Source organism: Oenanthe melanoleuca, chromosome 11 (assembly GCF_029582105.1).
Source record: "Oenanthe melanoleuca isolate GR-GAL-2019-014 chromosome 11, OMel1.0, whole genome shotgun sequence".
Classification (NCBI taxonomy): domain Eukaryota; kingdom Metazoa; phylum Chordata; class Aves; order Passeriformes; family Muscicapidae; genus Oenanthe; species Oenanthe melanoleuca.
Window position 1 is genome coordinate 7,513,639 of NC_079345.1, and position 26,224 is coordinate 7,539,862.

The 26,224-nt window shown below is 50.7% G+C and overlaps 2 protein-coding genes and 4 non-coding genes across 7 annotated transcripts in view; all 6 read right to left on the reverse strand.

The window, feature by feature from the left end:
* Positions 1–1,313: 1,313 nt before the first annotated feature.
* Positions 1,314–6,866, reverse strand: IL34 (interleukin 34). 2 transcript variants are annotated; one of them, XM_056500921.1, is made up of 7 exons: positions 6,763–6,866; positions 5,681–5,862; positions 5,485–5,588; positions 5,112–5,189; positions 4,850–5,023; positions 1,887–2,025; positions 1,314–1,787 (listed from the first exon to the last, which is right to left on the reverse strand). In XM_056500921.1, the coding sequence occupies exons 2-7, from the start codon at positions 5,706–5,708 to the stop codon at positions 1,768–1,770; spliced, it is 543 nt and encodes a 180-aa protein (XP_056356896.1). In that variant the 5' UTR covers positions 5,709–5,862; positions 6,763–6,866; the 3' UTR covers positions 1,314–1,767. The 2 variants fall into 2 exon arrangements, with proteins under 2 accessions (XP_056356896.1, XP_056356895.1); XM_056500920.1 differs by having other exon boundaries at positions 5,681–6,022; positions 6,763–6,859.
* TRNAG-GCC (transfer RNA glycine (anticodon GCC)) lies at positions 2,090–2,160 on the reverse strand. The gene has a single exon. It is a non-coding gene; the product is annotated as a tRNA-Gly (tRNA).
* TRNAG-GCC (transfer RNA glycine (anticodon GCC)) lies at positions 2,830–2,900 on the reverse strand. The gene has a single exon. It is a non-coding gene; the product is annotated as a tRNA-Gly (tRNA).
* Positions 3,896–3,966, reverse strand: TRNAG-GCC (transfer RNA glycine (anticodon GCC)). The gene has a single exon. It is a non-coding gene; the product is annotated as a tRNA-Gly (tRNA).
* Positions 4,557–4,627, reverse strand: TRNAG-GCC (transfer RNA glycine (anticodon GCC)). Its single transcript has one exon. It is a non-coding gene; the product is annotated as a tRNA-Gly (tRNA).
* A 2,515-nt stretch (positions 6,867–9,381) lies between the features above and the next one.
* SF3B3 (splicing factor 3b subunit 3) overlaps positions 9,382–26,224 on the reverse strand; it is a 29,102-nt gene continuing 12,259 nt past the window's right edge. The window contains exons 12-26 of the mRNA XM_056500473.1: positions 23,897–24,048; positions 23,349–23,504; positions 22,838–22,993; positions 21,996–22,139; positions 21,007–21,129; positions 19,586–19,740; positions 18,323–18,497; positions 17,493–17,698; positions 16,477–16,633; positions 15,094–15,219; positions 13,766–13,978; positions 12,741–12,839; positions 12,181–12,324; positions 11,333–11,437; positions 9,382–10,306 (exon numbers count right to left, since the gene is read on the reverse strand). Coding sequence (XP_056356448.1) covers positions 10,166–10,306; positions 11,333–11,437; positions 12,181–12,324; positions 12,741–12,839; positions 13,766–13,978; positions 15,094–15,219; positions 16,477–16,633; positions 17,493–17,698; positions 18,323–18,497; positions 19,586–19,740; positions 21,007–21,129; positions 21,996–22,139; positions 22,838–22,993; positions 23,349–23,504; positions 23,897–24,048 — 2,252 coding nt within the window. The 3' untranslated portion in view covers positions 9,382–10,165. The remainder of the gene's footprint in view (positions 10,307–11,332; positions 11,438–12,180; positions 12,325–12,740; positions 12,840–13,765; positions 13,979–15,093; positions 15,220–16,476; positions 16,634–17,492; positions 17,699–18,322; positions 18,498–19,585; positions 19,741–21,006; positions 21,130–21,995; positions 22,140–22,837; positions 22,994–23,348; positions 23,505–23,896; positions 24,049–26,224) is intronic.

Genomic DNA, 26,224 nt, shown 5'->3' on the forward strand with positions numbered 1-26,224 from the left:
TCATTTCCAGGCTGACTGTGATTTAGTGGGGCGAGGGGCAGGGGAAGAGAAACAGGGATGCACAGGTTTGGGGATGAGAGTTGGATTTGCTGTTCTCTTGGCCTGGGATGCTGATTTGGTCCAGGGCAGCATAAGGAAGAATGCTCCAAGTGTGGTACTGAATTCAAGGCATCCCCTGGGGCCAGGAGAACTCCCTGGGATTCCTCACTCTATGGCCAGAAGCCATACTGCTTATGGGGACATCCCAGAGGGCCCCAAACTCAGCCTTTGTCCTGCTGAGCCTGCCCACCCCAAAAACAGCTGGCCTTTCCATGCCCACCCCAAGGATGCTGCCAGGCATTTTTCTTGGGGGGTTTCACAGCCAGAGATCTCCCAAGTCTCAGCACATGCCTAAAGATGTCTTTTCACACCTGGGCAGGGTGTCCTGGGCTGACCCTCCCTGAAAACATCCCTCATGGTACATCAGGAAATACTGCAAACAGCCGCCCATTCTCATTCCTGTGAGTGCATTCCTGTAGAGGCTCTCAGATGACATTTTTTAAGCCAATCCTCAAAAGAGGGACCAGAAGAAAATGCACAGTATCTCAAGTGGCTTAGATATAGAGGGTTTTGGCAAGCCCATTGCTGTGGGGATGCTCTGGGAAGCTTGGTAGGGGTCATTTTGCAGGGACAGCTTCAGTTTTCCCACAGTGGAGGAGGATGAAGGATCATTCCCACGCTTGACAGGAGGGAGTGGGAGGTTGGGGCTCAGCCCCAAGGGCTGAGGCAGCCCCAGGTGGGTCCCTGGACCACACAGGAGCTCTGTTAAAGCCAGCAGGGTTGGGAGAGAAGGTCCCTCTAGTTAAAGCTCTTATCAAGCAGTGGATCATCACTGGTGGTTTTACATGAGCTCTGTGTGGGCTTTATATAAACAGGAATCATCACTAGGCATGAAGGGAGGAAGAAAAGGAGGAGGAGGAGGAGGAGGAGGAGGAGGAGGAGGAGAAGGAAGACATTCCTCCACTCATGCTGCAGTGCCCATGGACTCTGAGCCTGCCTAAGCCACAAATACACCAATTAAGATCTCTAATAGCTGATTAAGGTAATTAACTAAGCTGTAAAGGGGGGAGGCAGCCAGGCAGCCCCAGCCCCTCCAGTGTGCTGCCTGCCCCGTGCCCCAAGCACAACAAACAATTCCAGATGTTTCCTTGCCGGAGAAGCAGCTGGGACTGACAGAGGCAGCTTGGGGTCCCTTTATCAGAGTGAGTCTCTCCCCCAAAGCAGTGAGGGAGGTGCTGACACCCCAAAAGAGGAGACAGTGGAGGCAGTGGGGGTCTCTTTGCTGGTCCTTTATTTCGGGTAAGGCTGGAGGCTCCCGGGACCCAGTCGGAAGCTGAGCTGCAATGCTAGAGAATTAACTGGTGCTTAATGAAAGCTGAGGAAAAAATACAAATCGAGAGAAACAGGATGATGCCCTCACCTGCCCTGTGGGCAGCGAGGGCTGTGTGTCCCCCCAACAGCTGCCTGCCACAGGGGGCTGTGTCTGACCCCACACCCATGCAAAGAGTGCCAGATGTTTCGGATGGACAAGATCCCACAGCCATAAACAGTCCCACAGTTCTGGAAGGCATTGTGTTTGGTCATGGAAGCCGTTGTGTTTGGTCCTGGAAGCAGTGGCATCCCACCTTTGCACCTTCCTTGGGAACCCCCTTTGGGGCTCTGGGAGGAGCAGAGCAGAGGCAGCACCCGAGGCTCCAGGGCAAGGTGAGTGAGGGGTCTTCCACAGGGTTAGGTGGACTCCCACCGACCTGAACAGAGGGAACAGGTGCCACGGTGTGGGACAGGGCTCCCCTGTGTGGCACCTGCGCTCCCCAGGGTCGGGCCCCCCACCCTGATTCCCAACTCACAGGGCACCCCGTAGAGCATCCGCATGACCTTGAGGCAGTTGTCCAGCAGAGCCTTGGGGCGCACGGCCTTGCTCCGGCTCTCAGCGCCCGCGCTGTGGATCAGCTTCACCACATCGGCCACCACTGTCTCCACATCTGTCTGCAGGGACAGACACCGCAATGTCACCAAGGTCCCCCAAGAGACAGCAAAAGGATGCAGCTGTTGCATTGGCCGGGAATCGAACCCGGGCCTCCCGCGTGGCAGGCGAGAATTCTACCACTGAACCACCAATGCCAGATGTGCAGGTTACCCCAGCCCTCCCCCACACAATTCCAAACCCAGCGGGCTGTGAGCAGCAGGGACAGGCCCTGCCAGCTCCGAGCACCCTCACACAGCACCCCAACACAGCTCTCACACCGCGGCTCAGCCCGTGGGAGCACCTCTGCCCGCTGCCTCACATCACCTACAGCAGGGACGAGTTGGCAGCAGCCTTCAGAGTTAACCCTCTGCTGAGACAACCCAGCAAAGCTTGCTCTCTCCCATGGAGGAGCTGCAGGACCTGTCCCATGGCACAGGACAGCCCAGCCACGCTTCGTGTTCACATTGGTGACCCAGCCGTGACAGGCCACCCACATCCAGCACCCAAACACAGCCACTCTTGGATGTGGCTGCATCCCCCAGACCCAGGCAGGCCTGACTGCCCTGGGCCTCACTGCCACCAAGCCTAAACCCTTGTCAGTGCCACCAAAACAGACACCTTCACTGTCAGTGAGCCATGGACAGTCATTGCCCATAAGGCAGGGTCCCTCTCTGCCACCAAGGTGCCCTGGCTCTGTTCTACTGACAATGACACTCACATACACACAGGGGGTGTCATGCTGGAGAGGTGAGTAATCCCTCCAGGCACGGAGAGCAATCCCCGTGGTCCCTCCAGAGACAGTGAATACAAAAAAATGCAGGTGTTGCATTGGCCGGGAATCGAACCCGGGCCTCCCGCGTGGCAGGCGAGAATTCTACCACTGAACCACCAATGCCAGATGTGCAGATTATCCCAGCCCTCCCCCACGCGGCCCCACTGTCCCAAATTCAGCAGAGTGAGTGCAATGTGGGGAGGCAGTGCTGGCTGTGAGCACATCGCACACAGAGACACAGACACAGATGCACATACACACGCAAACACACGCAAAGGGAACCCCAGCACACAGCTCTGATACTGCAGCTCCAGCCCATGGAAGCACCTCTTCTGCTGCTTCACATCACCTTCAGCAAGGAGGGGCTGGCATCAGCCTTTAGAGTTAACCCTCTGCTGAGAACCAAGCAAAACTCCCTCTCTCCTCAGAAAGGCTGCAGAACCTGTCCCGTGGCACAGGATAACCAGCCACACTTCAGGTTCACATTGGTGACCCAGCCATGAAAGGCCACCTACATCCAGCACCCAAACACCTCTGCCTTGGGGTGCAGCATCACCTCCCAGCCACAAGCAACCCATGGCTGCATGAGCCCAAGTCTGATGGAGGGGCAGAGGGCTGCAGAGCTGAAAGGCAGGACACCAGGCTGCACTGATGAGGAACAAAACCCCGGCTTTTGAGGGGGAAGCACAGTAAATGTCCCACTGAACCACATATGCCAGATGTGGAACTACCCACAGCTGCCATCTGCCTCCACAGCCTGGGTACCCTTGACAGGAACCAGCACCTCCCACTGCTCCTAAGCCTTCACTGCCACGGACATAGCATCCCTTGCTGTCATTGAGCAGTGTCCCTCCCTGCCACCCAGCTGAGCTAAACCATCTCCTCATAGTGCTGCCTGGTGCCACCAAGCCAAGGACACTCACTGCAGACAGAGCTGCTGCTGCCACCATCGGGGCCTGAGCATCCACACAAACCACATAGTCTGGCCCGAGGGGAGATGCAGAGGGAGCAACTCTACAGAGATGCCCAAGGGCGCACCCACGGGAGCACCTCTGCGCTATTCCATGGGCACCCTGGCAGCCACCAAAGAACAGCAGGGTGCAAAAGGATGCAGGTGTTGCATTGGCCGGGAATCGAACCCGGGCCTCCCGCGTGGCAGGCGAGAATTCTACCACTGAACCACCAATGCCAGATGTGCAGGTTACCCCAGCCCTCCCCCACACAATTCCAAACCCAGCGGGCTGCGAGCAGCAGGGACAGGCCCTGTCAGCTCCGAGCACCCTCACACAGCACCCCAACACAGCTCTCACACCGCGGCTCAGCCCGTGGGAACACCTCTGCCCGCTGCCTCACATCATCTACAGCAGGGACGAGTTGGCAGCAGCCTTCAGAGTTAACCCTCTGCTGAGACAACCCAGCAAAGCTTGCTCTCTCCCATGGAGGAGCTGCAGGACCTGTCCCATGGCACAGGACAGCCCAGCCACGCTTCGTGTTCACATTGGTGACCCAGCCGTGACAGGCCACCCACATCCAGCACCCAAATGCAACAGCATCGCGGTTCAGCAGCTCCATCGAGGCAGCAGTGGCTTGGGCAGAGAGGCAGCACGGTCACTCGGAAAACAGGGATAAATTCATGGGCACCTTCTGCCTGATCTCCCGTAACCGCCGGCCGCGGTAGTGCCAACCCCGGACAGCGTGCGTGACAGCACCGCTCTCCCCTCCCCAGGTCAGTCGGTCCCCCGAGCGTCCGGGGTGCCGGCAAGAAAAAGACACATCCGTTGCATTGGCCGGGAATCGAACCCGGGCCTCCCGCGTGGCAGGCGAGAATTCTACCACTGAACCACCAATGCCAGATGTGCAATAATTCTTAGGCACTGCCCCACGGCCCCGCATCCCGCTCCCAATCTTTTTCCCTGTTCCCTGTCCCCGTCAGTCCTTTCACAGAACCCACACGTAGGGGAAATGTCCATGCCACGTTGTCCCCTCCCGGCTGCTCGTGGCTCAGTGCGTGTCCTCCCAGCACACGAGTGTGTGACATGCAGCCGGGCTGGGGGGCCAGGGGGGATCCTCACCTGCCGATACTTGCTGTACTCCTCGCCCAGGGCATCAAAAAGCTGACAGAGTTCCTGGGTGTACTTCCAGGATGGGTGCTTCTCTGGCAGCACCTCACGGATCCGCAGCACTGCCTGGGAGCTGACATGGAACCAGAGGTACCGCAGTGCTGCCTCCGACACTGTCCCGTTGCGCTAAAGGGTAAGAGGGTGAGAGCCATGCAGCCCCCCCGGTCCCTGGAGTGCTCCCCCATCACGGGACTCTCCCCTGCCACCATCTTACCAGGCGGGTGATGTTGGACGGCCTCAGCACCTCTTCATACTGGACCTGGACTGTGTAGTCAATGGGAAAGTAGTGTTTCTAGAAAGGCAAGAAGAGCATGGGGACTGGCAAGGGGCAAAGTGATGGGCACATCCTTGCCATCCTCAGCATGACACCAGAGAGCAGGTGCAAAAGCCCTTTGATGTGGTCAGCCCGAAGCAGAAGTAGCTCTGGGCAAAATTTGGCACAAATTGTCCCTGGTGAAAAAGACAGCACCCAGCACCTGGCCACTGTAGATCAGTGGGTGCTGCTGGCACTCCTCCCGCCATGTGCCCCTCAAGAAAATCGAGCCCCTGCAATGCCATGTCCCCCCACCTCCCACAGCTGGGGTTACCATGTACTGCAGGCGCATCTCGTACTGCAGCTTGTCCTGGAGCAGGCGGGTGAGCTCACATTCGCCCGGCGCCGCGGCCTCCAGCCCCAGCACAGCCAGGACACCTGGGCAGCCAAAGCCAGCGGCATCAGCCCCCTCAGGGACACCCAGCGAGGTGGCTCCTGAGGCCATCCCCCCTGTCCCCAGCTGTACTCACACAGGACGGCAGCGTAGCCCTGCTGCATGTTGATGGTGGCCGTCAGTGGAGCCCCAGGCTGTGCCTACATGGCTGGGGCTCACCAGGAGCCTCCAGGGCAGTGGCGTGGATGGTGTGGGGACAAGGGACAGGTGTAGGCTCCGGGCACTGGCTGCTCTCCGGTAGCCCCGGGCAGTTGTTCCCTGCCATGGATGGGGGGTTAGTCCCCCTTCCCGGCAGTCCCCGCTGGCTTCTCCTCTCCAGCTGGTGGCAGGGAGGCAGCAGGTCCCGGGGCCGTCACAGGGTGCTGGCAGGGATGTGTTTGCAGGGGTGCAGGAGCACCCCCGGACTGCAAGAGGGAATCTGGGGGAAGAGAGCCCCGGCTGCAGCCCCAGGGCAGGACACCCGCTCCGGGACAGCGGGGAAGGGACAGCCCCGCCTGAGCCTCGGGTGGCCAAAAGCTGTGGGTGGCCGTGGAGCCGTGAATGCCTGTGTCCTGCTTGGGGCAGGGCTACCGGGGCTTCCCTGATGACACCCTCAGGGGATTTCCAGGGAAGGAGGGGGATCCACCCAGCCCCGTTATCCCAGCGGTGAGTTATGTCCTCCGGCCTCAGCCGGGGCTGGTGAAGTGGCCAAGTCACCGCATGCTCGGTCCCCACACAGAGGTGTCGCGTCCCCACACCCCTGTGAAGGGGCTCTGCCATGCCCCCACGCTGTGCAAGGAGACCCCAGCACGTCCTTGTGCCACATCTCCACAGCGTGTCCCCCTGCGAAGGAGGGTGTGTTGTGTCCATGCCATATCCCAGCACAGAAGGGGCCCCATCTGCGTCCCCACACCACGTCCCGGTGCCAGGGGGGCCACGCTGTGTCCCCACGCTGTGCCATGTCCCAAGGGAAAGCAGCCGTGCCGGGTACCGCGCCGTGCCCCCGCGCAAAGGCGCCGCGCGGTGTCCCAGCGCAAAGGGGTGCCACCCACAATCCCCGGAGCGGGGACCTCTGTGCCATGTCCCCGCGCTGTGTCCCCAAGCAGACCCGGCCGGCTGGCGGGGTGCGTGTGCCCCGTGCCGCCCCCCGCGCCCCCCGCGCGCGGCTCGCGGACCCACCTGGCGCGGGACGCGTCCACCCGCGGGCGGCGGCGGCGGGGCCGTGCCCGCGCTTCCCGGGAGGCGGGCGGGGGGCGGCGGCGCGGGGAGCGGGCGGGGCGGCGGCCGGGGGCCGGGCGGGGAGAGGGGACCGAGCGACCGCCCCGCACGGCCCGGGGAGAGCCGGGCCCTGCTCGCCGCGGCTGCTTGGCTGCCCCAGCCGCGTGGGTGTCCCCAGGGTTCGCAGGTAGCCCGGGCTGTGGTGGCCCCAGGGTGCTTGGCAACCCCCCTGTTCCAGGCAGGTATCCCCCGGGGTGCTCAGCTGCTCAGTTCACCTAGCCAGGTATCCTCAGTGTGCTCAGCTCATCCAACTAAGGGGCCCCAGGGTGCTTGGCTCATCCTGCTGGGTCCCGCCCTGTTTCTCGGGGTGCTTTGTTGCACCAGCAGGGAGCCCCAGGGTGCTGGTCTAGCTATGGTACATGCCTCATCCCTGCAGGGTGCCCACTCAACCCAGTCAGGTGCCCACATGGCCCCCGAGGTGCCCAGCTGAGCACTCTGCACAGCCCTAGGCTCTCCAGGGTGCTCTCTCTGCCAGCACCGGCACGCCCGGGGTGCTGGGCTTTCCTGGCCAGGTGTCCCAGGGCACTTACTGGGCTGAGCACCCATGGGCACGTTTTAGGGCAATCGAAGTGGGAGTCAGCCCAGTGCCTTCCCAGCATGCGCCCAGGGGAGGGCTGCACTGCAGCACTAATCTCAGAGGGTCTGAGGTATTCTTGGCTGGCTGCAGGCCGGCAGGACTCTGCTCCCTCTATCCCAAGCTCACGTCATCCTCTCAGGATGCTTCAGGGCTGAGCTCCTGCCAGGAGCAAGGGACATGGGACATTGTCCTCCCCCACATCATCCTGAAGAGCCCCGTGGAAGAGCCGCTGTGTCTGTGCTCAGGGCTGCTGAGCATCCAAAGGGTCAGCAAGAAACATCGACTATCAAAGAGTGGGTCAGTGCTCCCAGGGAAACGCGTGGGAAGGAATGCACTTCTGCCTGTGAGAGCGCGCTGGGATTCCCCTGGCATGAAGTCAGGGCCACTGCCGTGCTCCTGCCAAGCTTCCTCTGGTCCTGGCCCAGCCTTGGGCATGGCCCTTGCCTCCCTCCCGGCACTCATCGGGGGGTAAGATGCTCAGCTCTAAGCAGGGAAGGAGTTGCTCCAGCTCCTCATTCAGGTGTCCGCAGGGATTTTGCCCGCAGCTGCTGCAGTCGCTGGAGGAAGCCATTTAATAGCATTCCCTGCCCACGTATTCATCAGCCTGGCAGCCGGGATGGGGCGAGGGAGAGGAGAAAGTGCGGAACTGCGCAGCACTGTGCTGGGGGCGGTGTGCTCTCCCTGGCTGCTCCGGGCTGGATATCAGTGCTGGGATGAGCCCAAGGCAAACAGCTTCCCGTGCAGAGCCCCGGGAGCTCTGCTCCCATACGGCAGCAGGAGGGAACACGCACTGAGAGAATCCCTCCTTGTCCCAGTCAAGGGGAGCTGGGGGCTCAGCCAGTTCCCCACAAGCCCCCAGATCTTTATGGCTGGGAATGGGTCTCTCCCAGGCTTTGCCTTTTACTGGAGGCAGGTTATTCACCAGGCACAGCCAAGGAAGTAAAATCTTGTGCTTGGAACCAGTTTGGGAACATCTCAAGATGCCCCCCTCCCCCGCTTTCACTTTTCAGGATACCAGCATGACAAATACCAAGAGTCACTGGAGCTCTGCTTGAAGTGCCCTCTGATCCAAAGCATCACTCCCTCGGGGAGAACAAGGAACAGGGAGCATAGGGTGAGCACTTTAAATCCACGGCAAGCCAGAAGCTGGACCCCACAAAGCCAGCTCCCTTGCGCCCCTCCCACGACACAGCCGCCCCCACTCCGGCCGGGGAACACAAAGCCCTTTGCTCTGCCAGCAGAGGACGGGTGGGGCTCCACGTGCCATGTCAGAGCCAAAGGGTGCAGCCCTGCGCTGTAAGCCCCTGCCATTGCAGGCCTGCGAGGTCAAGACAAGCAGGAGGGGAGAGGAGGGTGCAAAGGACAGGGCAGGAGGGTGTGTTTGTCCTCACCCCACACAGTACGTGCACCAGAGAGCGTGAAAGCTGTTCAAAGGGAGCACAGACATCAAGGACCACCTGTCTCTCCAAGCCCCAAGTGGGGAGCAGCATCCTTACCAGGATGTCACAGGCTCTCAGGCAGTCCCCACCAGCAGGAGTAAGCAGGGAACAACCCAGCAGAACCAGGAAGCACTTGCTGTGTGGGTGCACTCCGACTGGGAGCCTCTGCAGCCAAGCCTCTGGGACAAGGACCTTTCTCCCTGGCAGCCCCTCTGGCAGCCAGCTGCTCCTCCCAGAGCTGCACCTGCTACACTGGGCAACACAGAACCCCGGATGAGCAGCCATGCTCTGGGAACGGCTGCAGAAATGACTCTTCCCTCTCTCCACAGCCTGCTCTGTTTGTCCCAGGGCTGATCAAGCAGCAGGGGGCCAGCTCCAGGCAGAGCAGAGGGGCAGCGAGGGACCTGCAGGAGCACAGGGGCTCAGGGTACACACATTTCTGTACTCCTCCTCCCACCAGGTCAGCAGCAGCTGCCATGAAGGAGAAGAGCCCCAGCGCCAGCATAGTGAAAAAACAGGCTTTTATTCTTCATGTGCTGCTCACAGTCACAGCTTGGAGACACTCTCTTGCCAAAGTTATTATGAAACAAATCAAGTCCCAGACTCAGGCCTCGCTCTTCCCCACCCCCAGGAGAGTCAACATTGTACAAAACTCTATTTACAGGGAAAACAGTCAGAAATGGCGAGTCCTAAAAACCCCCTTGCAATTCAGAAGAAAACATTCAAGACAAGTGTGACAGTTACACCCTCCCCACAGCTAGCTTTCCATTGGCTGCTCCCTGGGCTAGTATAAGCCCAGAGCTGCTCACCACTGGCTACTGAAAGAGGAGCCTGGTAATCCTGAATTGTGCCACAGCTCTCTCCTTTCCTTTCCTTTCCTAAAATGCTGGGAAATCACAAACCCCACTTGACCCAACAAAGACTCAGCTGGATCTGCCCTACAGAACTTCAGCAAGACATCCTGGGACCCCCCCATCTAAAAGGGGTGACAAGGAGATGGGGCTGAGGGTCAGCTGGCATCCTGCCTTGGGCACTTCTCAAGAGAGAACTGCTCTGGGCAGAAGCTTGAATGTCAGGAGTCCTCACATAGGCAGTGGGATGTGTTGGGAAACCTAAGAGCTGATACTGTATTTACTGGAGTCACATTACTTTGAAACATAAACCAAGAGGACCAAACCAATATTTGAAAAAGGTGGGGGGAGAAAAAAAGTACACATTCCTCCTCCCAACAGTGCCTGGAAGAGCACCCAGAGGAGCTGCAAGCATTTCTGCCCCTGCCAGCTGCCACTCAGAAAGCGTAGCGCGTGCGGATGTCTTCCAGCTTCTTGGACACCTCGGGCGGGGTCCGGTCCAGCTCCTCGGCCACATTCCTCTGTTTGTTAGGCTCCATGGAGTTGAACTGCTCACACAGGTCTCCATCAATCACATTCTGGAGGGGCAAGCAGGAGAGAACTGAATCGAAACCACACAGAAGCACTGAACCCTGCCTAAACAGGGAAAAATGGCCACAAACAGTTTGTTCCCAGGAGTTTCTTAATCCTGTCCTGGAAACAAGACCATGCTCAGTGACCTCATCTGCTGAATAGCAGCAGTTAGCATCCCATTAATTACTGGCCAGCTTGATTAACGAAACAGAAACCCAAAAAGCTTGGGTGCAGCTGAAGAATCACACAAGGGAAAGGAAGAGAAATCTGCCTGGGAAGAGCTAGGGGAAACCTGCACTGGGAAGGCTAGGGGAAACCGTGAGTGATGACAAAGGCAGCTTCAATCAAATGGGAGCAATCTTTGAGGCTGCGTATGCTGCAAATCAGCCTCAAGCTCATAGAGATCACCACCACCCTCTGCACCTAGAGAGTTTAATTTGCTGAGACAGTGTTCTGACTGACTCCACACTCATTACCCTGGTAGTAGCTACCACTGGGATACGTCTGTTCAGAGCATTTAGCAGTTCACAGCTTCTAACAGTTCCTCAAAAGCAGAAATAGGCAGGAACAGCTGTTTCTGAACTTAGATTTCCCTTTCCAATGGTGGTGGGAAAAACATAACCCAGGGCAGCACTCAGTTTGACCCAGCCACACCAACAGCTATGTAATGCTTCTTCTCCTGGTGGAAAATGGAGAAGCTGTGGGAAGTGCTAAAATGCAGCTACAGCACCTCTGGGCTTGGGTCTTAGGACCTACCCTCAGGAGGCTCATTACAAGAGTCAAGAAATGAAAAGAGACATGTATTAAGTGCTAAGTACTGTTCTCCTTACAAAGTGCTGCTCAAGAGCCATCTGCCACAGGCACTACACAAGCCATTACTGACAGTACCTCAGCTCTCTCCACCGAACAGCAACCTTGCCTTATTCAAAACAATAACCTTGCCTTGGTTCTGCCAGCCTCAAGGCAGGTCTGTGCCCCAGTGCAACTCTCTGCACCCCACGACCAGAAGATCCCATGTGCTCAGGGCTCACCTTCACTGGGAAGTAGTAGGAGCGGAAACTGAGATGGTCTCGTCCACAGAGAGGAGGGTGCTCAGACCGTAAGTGCATTTCCACATGCTGGAAGAAGTCATGATCCTGGGGAGATAAAGGATTGGTAAGAGAATAGTTTGGTACACATCAGTGCTGCTAGCAAGGCAACACCCATCAGAAGATGCTCCTGCACTGGCTGAAACACTGCCTTTCATTTAGGATTAGATGAGATGATTTAAATGTCCCTTCCAATTAAAACTGTTCTGTGGTTCTGTGATTACCAACTCTGCCAGAGCAGCCCTGCACACGGCAGCCAAACTCACGGCTACCCCCTCATCACTTCCACTTGGGAAGCACCCCTAGCAGAACTAAGCAGCCACTCTAGTCACGATCAGTCTCCCAGGAAATCAGGCATACAGCAGCTGTGCAGCACAGAGCTGCAGCTCCAAGAGGGAATGTCTTGCCATCCACTGCTCCAAGAGGCAACAGCAAATAGAGAACAGTATCATCCTCAAGACTTGAAACATCACTGCCTGATCAACAGTTTAGAGGCTACACAAAGTATGCCAAAGGACTCCTCCCTCCTCAGACACTGAGTCACCCAAAGCTCCTTGAAAGCACAGATTCAGAACAGTGCAATAAGGAATGTGCTCAACTCCTTATAGAACCAATGCAGGATTCAGCAAACTCCTTCTCTTCCCTTCTGCACTGGAGCCACAGGCTCTCCTGTAGCTCAGGGTTTCAGACACAGCGGAGCCCTCCAGGGAACGCAACACATTCAATACACTGGCTGCAGACGGGTGCACAAAAAGCAGCAAGACTGCAGCCTGATGCTTGGGCTTGCTTACCTCATGGGAAGTAAAAGGGACCAAGATTCCTATCCCCCCTGATAAGGTGGTATAAACAAGAGATTCAGAGCCTCCTGGAATCAGTGTGGTCTTCTGCAAGGAAAGCACTGTTTCTCCCACGTGATAATTCATAATCACTTCAGCCTGAAAGGCAAGCACAGAAGCATGTTTTTTCTTTAGCTTATATAAGAGCATCAAAGGGATTGAGAGAGGAAAGCAGAATAAATTCAGCCAACTGCTAGTTCTGAAATGCCTTTCTAGAGAGGAAGCGCCTTCCACCTGTGACCAGATGGCAAAACTCAGCTGGACAAACGGATGCAAGTAATGAGAGAAAGCAGCGAAAGAAAATGAGCTGCTTCCAGCAAACACACCAAACAGGCTTCAACTGTGATTTCAGAACTTTGGCTTGCAGCAACAGTGAAAACAGATCACCCACAGCACAGCAGATTGTGTAGAAGCAGAACTGCCAATACATCTCCTGGACAATACTGCAAAGGTCTTCACAGAAAAGCAGTGCATTCTTCTCCTACAATAGCCATGTACTTCCCACAAAGTATTACCTTCTGTGATGCTCCATTAAGCAGACCCCTGTCCCAGAGAGCTTTGTTGCCTGTGGGATCCTCATCTACTTCATCATTGGTGTTGGGAGGCAATCTCACCTGTGTTGAAAGAGGAAGGAATAATTAGCAAGCTGAAGAGAAGGAGCACGTTATCTCTGCAGAGCCCTTGTGCTGTCTGAAAGGCTGCTTTTGTGGACTGTGCAAGAACCACATGACACTTTCAGCAGAATCATCCAGGTGCCTCTCCAATAAAGCCTTTACAGTTATGTGACAACTGCAGTATCAAGACCAGACATAGCCTATCACTCAGAAACAGAGGCAGGGCCTCAGAACCAGGGCCTCTGCACTTGCAGATCACCCTGGGAGGTATGGTCAAACTGATCTGAAGGTGGTTTCCACTAAGGAAACAGTTTGATGGATGTGGGGCAGGAAAACTATAGAGGACTGATTGTGTGTGTTGGCCAAATCCTGCAGGCGCAGCATCTGACACTTGCTGAACTCTGCACTCCAAAGCACCCGAGCATGCTTCAGAAAGAGATCAAAGCTCTGCCAGAAAGACCCATCTATTCTTTCCTCCTCCCTTGCTGAAATGCAGCCAAGTGGGGAAGTGTTGGCTGACAAAGCCAACTGTGAAGAGGAAGTGACAGAGAAAGCTAAATGCCAGCAATGAGGTTTAGTCAGAAAAAGTAAGAGTGATAACCCTGACTCAACTTCTCACAGGCCCCTTCACAGCAACAAGCTTCTTTTAAAGGCTTATTGGCAGAAAGTTTTGAGGCAATATAAACAAATTACTGGACACCTCAGAAACATGTTTATGACTTGCTGATGCTTTAACTTATTTTCTTCATTTAACAAACTGATAAACTGCAGCTCACTATGATGACAGAGTCACCCCATGAAAACAAGTCAATGGTACAGGGCGTTGTCTCCAGCTAATGACAGATTCTCATTCTTTTAATATAAATCATGGATGTTTTAAGGGAAAATATGTCCAAAAAGCCCCAACTTCAGCAAGGCACACTCACCACACAGATGTTACCAAACTTGTCTGCTCCAGCCACAGTGTCGTAATCCAGGAGCGTTGCTGTGGTGACCCACCGAGGGTAAGTGTCATCAGCAAAGATAATGAGCTGGTTCTCATTCCTTTTGTAACGCACCCAGATGAAACTCTCCTGAACGTCTGAAACAATCACTCTGTGCCCAATGGTTTGGATCCCACAGATGTAGTTGGCAATGTGCTTTTGAGAGAGAAAGGACAAAAGTTCTTTAAACAGGAAGCATAATTCCATTCCAGCTGAAACACTATTTCCATCTGTGAACTACAGCTCACTCCCCACTTCCCATAATTTCCTCCAAAACTACCCCTCATTCTCCCATACTACAATCCCACTCTAAATACACCACCAATTCAGGGCAACCTAAGATGCACTGCGTGGAACTCACACCTTCCCTGTATGAACACTATCTAGAGAACAAGTGCTGCTGGTGAGCCCATGATTGGAGATGCCAGGACATCCCTACAAGCAGGCATTTCTTCCCTGTCTCCTCACTACGTGGTCATTGAAGGCCCAAGAAGGAAAGCTTCAATTTTTCATGCAAGCCATGCTTTAGGAAAAAAATAAACCAAAAAACCAGCTAACAAAACCACAGACACATAAAAAAATTCCCCCACAAGTTCCCAGTCTGTTAGCTTGCTGGAGTTCTTTTGTGCAGTAATGAGCTGCTGGCACAGGTTCTGCAGCTTGCACGAGAGAGGGAGGAGCAGGCAATTAAGAGTTAGAAAATCACAATTTCTCTGAAAATCACAACGGCTCTGCAATTTCTTTTCCTAAAGTACCAGAGATGCTCAGCAAGAAGGACCGTGTACTTCAAGGAGAAAATCCCCCTTTTCAACATTCTGGGGATCTGATGAGATGGTCGTATGCACCCTCCAGCTTCTGCCCCCAGCTGCTGATCACCAAAACTAACAAAACATTTCCAGCAATTATCTTCTATCTCACTAAGACCTCTCACATTTGCAGCAGCCAAAGGAAAAGCCTGTACAGACCCCTGCACACAGTCAGTAAGGCTGCACTGAACTGGGACAAAAAGGAACTTGCAACACCACTGTCAGAACGGTGATAAGAAAATGGTGTGTGTGTGAGATGCAGAGGGGCAACACAACAGCCCACTCTAGCCCAGCACTACTCTGTCTAGATGCAGCAGCAAACCAGCAAGGCAAACACACAGCTCTGCTGATCAAATAAACAGACACACTTGGGCTGGAGGAGCAGCTAAACCTCATGTTTTCACTCCTGAGGCAAAATATCACTCGTTCCAAATTGACAGATCTGGTCAGAACAGAAGGCAGTACCTTATTCTCACATTTCCGAAGCAGTTTCTTCTTGCCCAGGTCATACACACGCAGGAGCTTTCCAACTCCAATTAAGACTCGGCCTTGGAATGGAGCAATGGCTGCAGGGACCTCCTCCACAGGGGTCTAGAGAGGGAAGAGGAAGATTGTGAAATCTTCATTAAGAAACCAACGTTACATAAACCTTCAAGCTAAATTCAGCTAATGGTGTTGGTTGAAGTTCACTGGCCTGTACCAAGGTTTTCAATGTAAAAGGCTAATAACAATCTTTTTCTACAGGAGAGGCAAGAGGTCAGTCCTTTGCAGGTCTTTTGACAGCACTAGGTGTCACACATAGAGCTAAGAGAGCCATGGGCACCCACACACAACACACTGCTTGCAGTGCATCTTAACTGAAGCACAGGATTGCTGTAACAACCCCACGTGGGAAGGCAGCAAAAGAAGACAAGGGTCTGGTTGCCTCAGTTCTTAGTTTTGGTTTATATCCAATAGAAGAACTTTAGACTTTACCTAAATCTACCCAGAATGCTTTTAAAGCAAGGCATGAATGTAATTCAGCCATCTGACAATGCCACCAAAGAAACTGTTAAATATGAACAACTACAGTGTGTCTGCCCACAATTTCAGTAACTCAGACTGAAAAATCTCCCACCACTAATCAATCCAAAATGATCAATCACAGCAGAGAAGGGGAACATGTAGAGAGCTTCCAATTACAGCATTCCTAGCTCGGCTGCACTGGCTAAAAGAAGTTTATTTCACAACTTCAGCTCTGTCAAGTTCCAGTGGGTGTTCAGTGGCACCAGAAAAGGCCGCGGTCCAGGACAGAACCCACTCACTGCATCAGGACTCTAGGAAGTGAGTAAGCCACAACATTCCTTTCCATGTGCTCATCTGCTCAAATCTCAGCCATGCTGGAAGCATGTGGGAAGAACAGTAATTTTTCTGCTGAAACCTTTACTGAAGCCCCCGAGACCTATCAAACAAGTCACTAATCATTTCTACACACAATCAAACATCATCCAAGGAGAATGACAGCTCATCACAACAGCTGCACATGGTCAGCCAAGGACTGATAGTCTTAGCACCAGGGTTCAAGTGACCCAAGTATGAATTTGCTCTGTAAACAACTGCTTAAGCAGCTCTCTGAGCTCATATTCCAGAAAGCAAACAGCCATTTCCCTCCCCTCCCTATCAGGGGCATGAAAAACACTGCTCCTTTCCAATTTACCCAATTAGATGGGTAAAACTGGGACTTGTGAGATCTGTGTTCAATGCTCAGCTCTGCAAAAGATGTACCAACTGATTTTGTAGGAGGCAGCTAATTGCAAGTAAGAGCTACTATGACACTCAGCCTGGAAGTGACCCCATTACTCCCCTTACCTTGTGCAGAAACTCCAGCTTCTCACCACTATTCACCAGCTTGTATGTGTAGACAAAACCCCCAGCAACTGAGCGTGGGTTCAGAATCAGGTCCTTGGCAACTCCCACCAGCACGTACCACTCGTCCCCAGTGTTGGAGAACCTGCACACAGCCACGCTGGAAACGACAGGACACACCAGGACATCAGTGTCATCACCACACTAACACTGCACACCCAGACTGGATTCTCTGACAGCACAACCTGCACCTGCCCAGCAGAGCTTTCAGAGTCCAACCCTTCAACACTGACATTTCCTTTTAAGAAGTAATTTTTTCTCCTTGTGTTTAACACAGATTTGTACATTATTCCACACTCTCCTTATGTGTTCCAGCTGTCACATATGCTCAACAGGATTTTATATTTTCACAATGCCCAGTGTTACTTCACACTTCCACAGGCTGGACACTGCCTAGTGATGTGCGGAACTACTAGAACTCTGTTTTTCCAAAGGCTGTTCCCATTGGGACGTATACAATTAACTTTCCTCATCTTCCAGTGTTATTTCCTGCTCAGTAAATAGCTCAGGCAGGTTGGAAATGGCAGGTCAGCCTTTTGACTAACATGACTCCATCTGCTGAGGCACTTGCTATTCTTCATAGTTACTGTGTTGGTTTTCCCCCTAACACTTCCCTTTTCATTCAATCTATCCTCAGTTTATCTGGGTGAGAAGGAAAAGTGAGAGATAACAGCACATTTTCTTGTTCCTAGCCCTCTTATCTGTCATTTACACCCCTGTGTTGCTCTTTAGACACTGGGGTCCTGCAACTACATTTGGAGCTCTTAATGCCAAATACAGACAAGATCAAGGGTGGAAGTGAAGGAAAGGCAAGACAAATCACTTCTGGAATTTCAAGCCAGTCTCTTGATAACATGTTCCACCTGGATTTCAGCTCAGTAACAGATAAGCAAAAGGCAAAAACCACCTAAGATTCATCACAAGCAGGGACTTTTGCTGCATTGGGCAATGTGTCTTACCTGAAAGCAGCTTCATTCTGCTCCAGCTGGACCAGATCTAATGTATTCCCCTGGATTGGATTCATCACTCTGATAACAGAGGCCCACTGACCATTCCCTGCCTTGGGAGCACCAAAGATGGACTCAGGAAGATTCTCGTTCAGAAAGGCTGCAGCCATCTCTGCAGCCAGTTCCCTCTCATCCTCACCCGCAGCCTCCACCATTTCCTACAGCATTAAAGGACAGGAGAAAAGAACAGCTCAGTGATGTCCTTTCCCAGCATGCTGATGCTCTGCATAGAATACAACCTCCCTGTTTTGCCTAAGCCCAAGTATTCTGGGGCAAGGTACTGCCTGTGGAGCCATAAAACCCATCAAGTCCCAAAGCTTCCACCCCGAGTTTCTTCCCCAGGGAGACTCTACAGCTCAGAGCACGACTGTCAGCTCTGCCCTGCCAAGGGACAGTTGTCTCGGGAGCTGTTTCTCCAAATCAACAAACCTGAGGGGAAAAAAACCAAACAACCCACTGAAATGGAAGCATCCTCAACCAACCACAGAACCCCACAGAATGGGTGGGGATCAGGTGCTGCACAAGCCAGACTGTTCTCCATTAGTGTGGTTCTTAAAATATATCCTAAAAACACACAAAGGAAGGAATACTGGGAAGTCGTGCATTCTGCTGAAATGTTTGTGTTTATGCATATCTCCACTCCTCTTCCAGCCCCTGCATTCACACAGGACAGAAAGCCTTGCAGGTAATGGCAGCCGGGAACTCATGAGCAGGGAGCATTTCCAGCTGCAGAAGCCCCCCTGGGGGAAGAGATGGGTGTACCTGCCCCCCACCCCAATTACCTCAGCCATTTGCTGCTTCCTCTGTGCCTTGGTGGCCTCAGTGTAAGCATTGTGGTCTGTCTCAATAATGATCAGGTTGTTGCTCTCTGGGTGAATGACAAATTTTCGGGGTGTGTACTGCAACGGGAAGGCAACCTGGTTGAAGACTGCTCCGAGCTTCTCCAGAGCCAAAATCCTGGGGGACAAAGATGAGACATGTTGAACACAGTGTAAAAACAGCTGTCCAAGAGAACAAAACTGGAGTGGAACTTTTTCTTTGTGAAACTGGCTAGTGGGAGAGAGGAGGAGCACCTTTCTCACGTCAGACAGCAACTAGCAATTAGCTCCAGAGAGCAGAGCAAAACTAACATCCTAAAATGGGAGCCCGTGGTGTGAGACAGGTGTATGCTGCAGCACGAGGTCTTTGAGGGCTCTTGCAGTCCCAGGGTGCATTCTGACTGGTGCTGAAGCAAGTCTGTCCCAAAAGGAACAAAGAGCATATGGGAGAAGGAAAGTGCACGTTTGGGGAACACATCATCTGAATCTAAATGCGACATTGACTTTGACATATAATCAAATGCTCCTCAGAGGCACTTCAGTTAAAAAGAGTATGAAAAACCCAATGCCAGCTCTTTCTTCCTGTGACTTGCCAGCTGAAATGCCAGTTCTTCTGGCATTTGGTGTCTAAAAACCACAAGTCTTTCCAGAAAGAATGGCTCCTTTAAAAGCAATGAATGCTGTAATATTTAATGAGGACAGATATGAAAAAAGTGTCTGTTCAAGTACGTACAGCACAGCAGCTGAATTTGTGGTCCATTACTTTCATTTATCTTTTTAGTATCTCAGCTGAACTTTAAAAAAGGCAACAAACACATCCCTGTCATGCCTCTAGTTTCTGAAATCACGTGGTTCATTTCCTGCAAAGCAGCTAATTCAGATCACAAACCACAAGATCCTGATACATAACAGGTCCACATTTATTAAAAGCCTCTCTCAGAATCAGAGAACTGAAAAATAACTTGAATTACACTTATTTTTAAAACCTACAAGATACAAATCTGAGAAGTACACTCTATTTCTTTTTGACAGCATAACTTTCCTTAAATTGTCTGCTTTCCAAAACCATACAAGTGTTGCTATCAAATCATTATCCATAATTAAAAAATCTTTTTGAAGTTAAGTGACTTTACCTCTTTCCTTTTGAATGTCAGGTGGAATTCACCACCGCCTCACCTGCCTGGCATTCCAGCCTGGAAGCATTTGTGTTTTCCTTCTGGTGCTTACCTCAATGTGTTTGTGGAGATGGCCACAATGCCCTCAGGGCACTGCTCAGAAGCAAAACCAGATGCAAACTCCAGTGTCTCATAAGACAGGGGAGTCAGGTGGAAGCGTGATTGATAGGAATAACTAAGCCAGGAACGGCTTGACATGGCCAGCACCTGGGAAAGACAGACAGCAAATTTATTAGGTCTGGGAATGGAGGCAAGCTCACTTTATGCAATAGGAATGGATACACAGTGCCAGCTCTTTCCCACTGCAACAACTTGTGGACCCCACCCAGCCCAGAGCACACCTGAGACACTCCTTACTTTCAGCTTTCTCTGGAAAATTGCATATGGCATGAAAATGAACTTTAAAGCACTGTCAAGACAACAAATACTCCAATTAAGGTGCACTAAAACTATGACCTGTAAAAGTCAAGATCAACAATACTGTCATATTTATTTTTTTTTTATTATTTTTATAAATAGCTTGTTCTAACAGGAACAGGTCTTTTAAAATAAATATTTACTGCTTCATCACAATTCAATGCTGTAGCACTCTTAAGTGAATTTTACTGAAAATCATCACTAGCCTAAATCAAATTATGAGAAACAAAGGAAGCAGACTGACTTCCAAACTTTTCAGCTTTATACATTTGGCTAAATGAGTTGCAGTGCAACCTTAGTTTCTGCCTGAGTGATCACAGATGATTTCAAAGCAGAAAAGCACTTGTTTATTTTACAGGTATTCTCTGCTAGAGCTGCAAAGCTCCTCATCTCCAAGTTACAGCTGGCAGGAGCAAGTTGAAGAGATTCACCCAGTGTACCTTAACATTACAGTACAGCTCAAATCCCCAGATCCAGCCCCCTACGCTGATCAGCAATATTTCTCAACTCTGAAGGTGTCATCCAAAAATGAGTCAAGCAGGGGGTGGCTGATTTCCCCAGTGCCACATCAGAAGGGCTGGAAATGGCACTTCTGATGAAACATATTCTTCCTTCTATGCCAAATCTTGCAAGTATTTTCCTTGAACCATATATGGCAGCTGTCCAGCCCTTGGCTGAGCTATTCCCAACATGCAAGGACACAACCATTCACTCCATCAAGCATTCAAGAGTTAGTTTTCTGCACAGAGCTCTCTCCATCTCTCTCTGCACTAAAGCAGGCAAGATGTGTCTCTAAGCCCAAGAACCAAGCACACTGTAAACACAGCCTATGGGTCAGATGAATCCTAGTTCAGAAAAAGCAGGGCAGCACTACACAGCAGTAAGGGGAATAAGGCCAGGCAGCTCCATAATTTAAGTCATTCCACTTCCCACCCTTACCCAGAGGGTCTTGCTGTGCTGCAGGGATACTTCCCCACCCTGCCCACCCATAAGAGAACCTGGGATGCAGTGCCTGGGGAGTGGATGTGCACCCCTGCAAGAGCTGGCCTCCCTTACCGCCTCTTGGCCTTGCATCCGGACACGGAAGAGTTTGACAGGCCGGGAGCCGAGGTACCTGGTCCTGGTGTCAGACAGATCTCCAGTGACAGGGTCCAGCACTGTTCGCAACAGCACACCATTCTTAACAGCAGCAAAACAAAAAGATCCAGGTTGAAGGTAAGAAGTAACTTGCTACATGCATAATTCAAAACAATTGAGAGAGGCAGTTTCTGAAGAATTAGCTGTTTGTTTTCCTAGCTGTCGGTACAACTGTCCCCTACAGCCACACGTTTAATAGTAAAGAAAGCACAGCTCCTGCACAGTCCTACAGGGCAGAAAAGGACCACCTCCAAAATAAAACAGACCAAAGACTTTAGTGTATCACATAAGCCATAAAAACCTGAGGGTGGATTCCAGATCCCCATCCCCCTTGGTACAAAGGATTTACCCAAAAGCTCATGTTCCTTAAAAAGGGTTTGCATTCTGGCATCAAACTTGAGGCATGTGGAAACATCCCAAAACTGTGATGATTGTTTTTACCACATGTTGAATTGTCAAAACAACATTTTTTGGTCAAAGATCAGATAACCTGTACTGGATGTAACAAAAAGCTGTGTAACAGCAAAGCTATTAGAACAGAGCCTCTGCCTGTAGGCAGTTACTAGTTTGATACTCTGCCCTACAGGCAGTTTTTAACAAGCTGCTCAACATTTCACCCAGAAATATTTCTTAATATACGTCTTCCTTCTTGAATGGGAAAAGCAGAGTGTCCTACATAAAAGCTGGAATAATACACTGTTAGATTAGAAAAAGCATGGGGAAACTCACACCTCTACAAAGTCACACAGTGAATTAATTCCACAGTCTCTGTTGTCAAACACATTGTAACAAAGAGGGAAGTCAGGCTTTGTGTCGCACTGCATGACGACAGAGCTATTTTAACAATCCACCTCTCAAGCAAAAGCTCTTCAAGACATCCCTGTCAGAACCAGGCAGGAACCCCTCACCTGCAGTCCAATGTTCAGGTACAGAAAGCCAATGGAGCCCCTCTCTCCCAGCTCGTCCTGCTTCTCTGTGCCACCCATCTCCACAATGCACAGCGACTCGGGCTGTGCGGGCAGTGCCTGCAGGCTCAGGGGCTGTAAACAATCCTGGTGGAAACAGGACATAGGGATGATGCCAGTCAGCAAAGCTTGGCAAGACAGGATTCAAGTTCCAACTAAGGAACTTAAAGATGCCCTTTTAGATCTCCAGAAAGAAGTGTTCAGCACTGAAAATAAGAAAAAAATCACAACAGATGCTGGTTCTACACATTCTGGCAAGTAGGAGTGGTAGCAGCCTAGGCTTTAGAGAAGATAAATTGGATCCTTCCAAATTGTTCTAGCACCATTTGCTGCTATTTAGCATGGAGTGACCCGAGCAAAATTTAGGTTACTGCAACCAGCTTTGAACACTTCGTCTGTTGCAGGTAGATGAATGGTTAAGTTGGTTTGCTGCCAACTTGCTTCCAGAATGAGTCTGCTTTTAGCACAGGTACAAACAGGGAGATGAGAGGGGGAAGTCCAATAAAAAAAACAATCCAAAACAAAACAATATTAGAAAATTTTATGACTCATCAGCTTAACCTCCAGAGGCATAACTGATTCTCACTAAAACCAGGCTATCTGTTACAGGGAAGGATCAAGGGCTATGTTTCCTCCCAACCAGCAGAGAAAAACCATGCAAGCTATCCATTCCTTCTCACCCACCTGAATACAGAAAGACAGTTTGGATGGATACAGTCCACTTCTGGAGGATCCTCCTGAACATTTCAAACTAATAAAAGGGCAAAAACAGTGCAGCTACTTACTGAAGGGTCAAGTGAAATAATTCTGACAGTGTTGTCCACCAGTCCAACAGCAAGGAACCGGGAACGCTGCTCCCCAGGGGGAACGTTGGCCAAGCTCATGCAAACGACGTCGGCCGACATCTCCTTTCTCTCTGTGTACTCATTCAGCTGTCCTGACTGAGGAAGAAAAACATATGACTTTCTAATTAGATACTTTGTTTTTAAACAATGCTTTGGATTTGTTATATAAACAATATCACAATTTTTAAACAATTTATTTCAGCTACAGTTGAAAGAACCAGAAGAGCAAGAGTACAAATACACAATTTTCGGCTTCAGTTATGAGCTTCAGAGACTTTAATTAGCCATTAAATTATCTCATACACAGACTAGATATGCAGGGCTTTGATCTATCCACTCTAGAAGAATGCTCTACTACTGAATCCTCTTCTACAGGTCTGATCAAGGATCAATCCGTGGCATAATCTGTATCTCACTCTTCCAAACTTATTCACAACATTAACACACGTACCGGGTCCATCTCAAAGTAAACCAGCTCTCCTCCAGTCAGTGCTATCACTACTTGTCTTTGGTTCACAGCACATTTTACAATGGTTTTCTTCCCTGGTGTCTTCCATTCATTTACTCTCTTATCTGCTCGGATGTGCCGGATCCCATCTGGATAAACCTGAAGAAAAAAAAAAAAGTCACATCAATTTTGTGTTTATCATTTCTTCACAACTCTCCTTTTACTGGTGGTTCTGACTCAGCAGAAGCCAAAGGCAAGAACTGCTCCTGGCAACCAGGGATCCATCAGCTATGCACCAGTCTGAACCAGCATGAAGATACTTGCCAGCTGGGAGAATTGAACCTTTCAACCACAGCATGGAACTACTGAAGAAGATTAGGACCATTTTGAATTGGTCCAGTTTCACTTCACAAGATATAAAAAGGGAAAGGCTGAATCAGCATTATTCTCTGCTAATCTGCATCTTTGGACATGCGTTGCACTAACTGCAGAAATCACGTATGTGCAGCAAGCTGAGAGTGACGGACATGTCAGAAGCAGCTTTCCATTACCTGTACCAAAGCATCATCACCAAGAAGAGAGCAGGACAAGGTGGGTGTAGTACCCAGGAATCCAGAGTCAGTCACTTCTTCTACAGTTTCTCCGATAGATAGGACCAGCGTGGCATTTACGAAGGACACAATAATGTAGGCATCAAATTCATCTGGTCAAGGGAGACGGGGGAAGAAAAAGAGTGCTGATTTAATAAATGCAAGGCTTCCCAACACAATCAGCAGTCTGACAAATGTCTAGCAGTTATTCCTCAGCAGAATTCCTGTGATAATTACAGCTGCTGACAGTATTGCACAAGTTCGCTCTAGGACACGCTGTCCAAAAGCCAGCCACTGCCGGACTCCAAACAATGCACGATGGAGCCAGGGATCAAACCACGATCCAGATCCAGTCAATTCACAATACTCTGGACTCTGGCAAGCAGGATTCTTGTATATTTTTTTCAAAGAATGCTCAAGTTCTTGAAGCCTTTAAGACAGTTATTCCCCCTCACTCAAGGAGCTGAATCCAGATTTAACACCCAGCAGAGTCAAACAAAATACTCTACTCCAAAAATTTGAACGTAAGGCATCTATCTGCAGAAACCACACCACAGACGTTCCACACAAGAGGTTGCAGGACTGCAATGTCTATCTAGAAGCTACACAATAAAAGGCTGCAGAGAACAATTAGGGCGCATCACAGCAGAATTCAGGGTTAAACCTGCTCTACCCTCCTCCAGAAGCTCAAATGGCTTTCATTCACTCTGTGAGAGTCCCCTGGGATAAGAAACAATTACATTTTTAAGATAGTTGCAATACTGCCATTTATCCCAATAGAAGTAAAGGTCAATGTTTGCTCTATTATCTCCAGTACTAGCTTCTCCCAAAGCGGACAGCGTGGGAGACTCCTGTAGCTTGGACATGGAGGAGCTATGCTAATCAAAATAATCTTAAGAGCTCATTTGGAAAAAGGGAAACTTTGTGGGAAATGAGGGTAGTAGGACTGGGTAAAGCAAATGCCCCAGTTTATTGCTGTCTGCTTTCACTCTGCAGAAAGCAATAGTCTTAAGAGGGGAAGAGGACAATCTCATTAAAACAGAATAACAAAAGCAACAGAAACAATGAAGTCTACCGGGAAATGGAGCCACGAGCCTTGGAAGAGAAATAAGATTGCCTCAGAGAAGCAACTCCACTTCTGCTGCTGTTGTCATGCAACTGCTATTTCTTAAGAAGAAAATTCCTCATTTTAACCCAATTCAACCCAAAGCTTGGACTTGGGCACCACAGCGTATCTAGTGGAGTTGAGGATGTAAGAGAGCTGTCAGTTTCTGCCCTTGAAAGGAGATTCTCCATAATTTTAAATATAGAGGACATGGAGAAGTGGCTAATAACTTTAATAGAAAAAGAAAATAGAGGAGTCTCACTGGGATTGAAACAGGACGCCACAAAATATGATGCAGTAGCTTAAAGAACCCGAGCTGTGTTAACCAAAACAAATGCTTCAAGAACTAATAATCCTTTTCTTATCCACCCTTTTTAGATGGAAGCATTGCCAAACCTGCTGTGTCACGTTTATAACAAAAAGTTCTTACATACAGTTGAAAATATGCAAGTAAAAAAATCTAAAACCCCATCGTTCTTCTCTGCAACATCTGGTATACAGACCACAGCTCTGATCAAACTGAAGAGTTCTGTGGAACTAAAGCAATTGCAACAGAAGTCTGTGGCATGAACTCCGTTACTACTCTATTAACTGGTCACAGCCTATAAATTCCAACAGATCCAAAACCCTGCAAACAGGAACCAGTCTGTTTGGGGGAATGAGAAAGCAAGAACTGAATCTGCGAAGAGAAACCCATCTACCCAACTATTTGAACACTTGGCTAAACAGCAGAATTCCTCCAACATTAACAGTAGGTGATAAGAGTTCAGCAAGACACATTTACACACCGCTTATTTTCTGCACTGAACAGCAGCTTCTCCTACAAACTTGCACAAGTTTTTCAACACCAGAAGTCTACAAGAATTCCTCGATGATGGAGTTTCCAGCAGCTCACAGGCTAAGCATTTGATTCATAAATATCCCATAGACAGGATGTTCTAAGAATTCCATTTCAAAGACCACTGTTGCTTTCCAAATTACTTCAGAGCTGCTGCCTTCCTCCCTGGGGGCTGTCAATTCTCATGATAAACCACTGTGTCCCAGCTGGAGGTTTAAGCATGTGATTTGGAACAGGACAAAGAACTCCCATCTGAAAACAAAACAGATTCCCTTAGTCCTACTCTAAAGGAAAACTCATTCCTAACTCTTAATACTTTTTAGCTCTTTCTTTCCATTGGCTTACA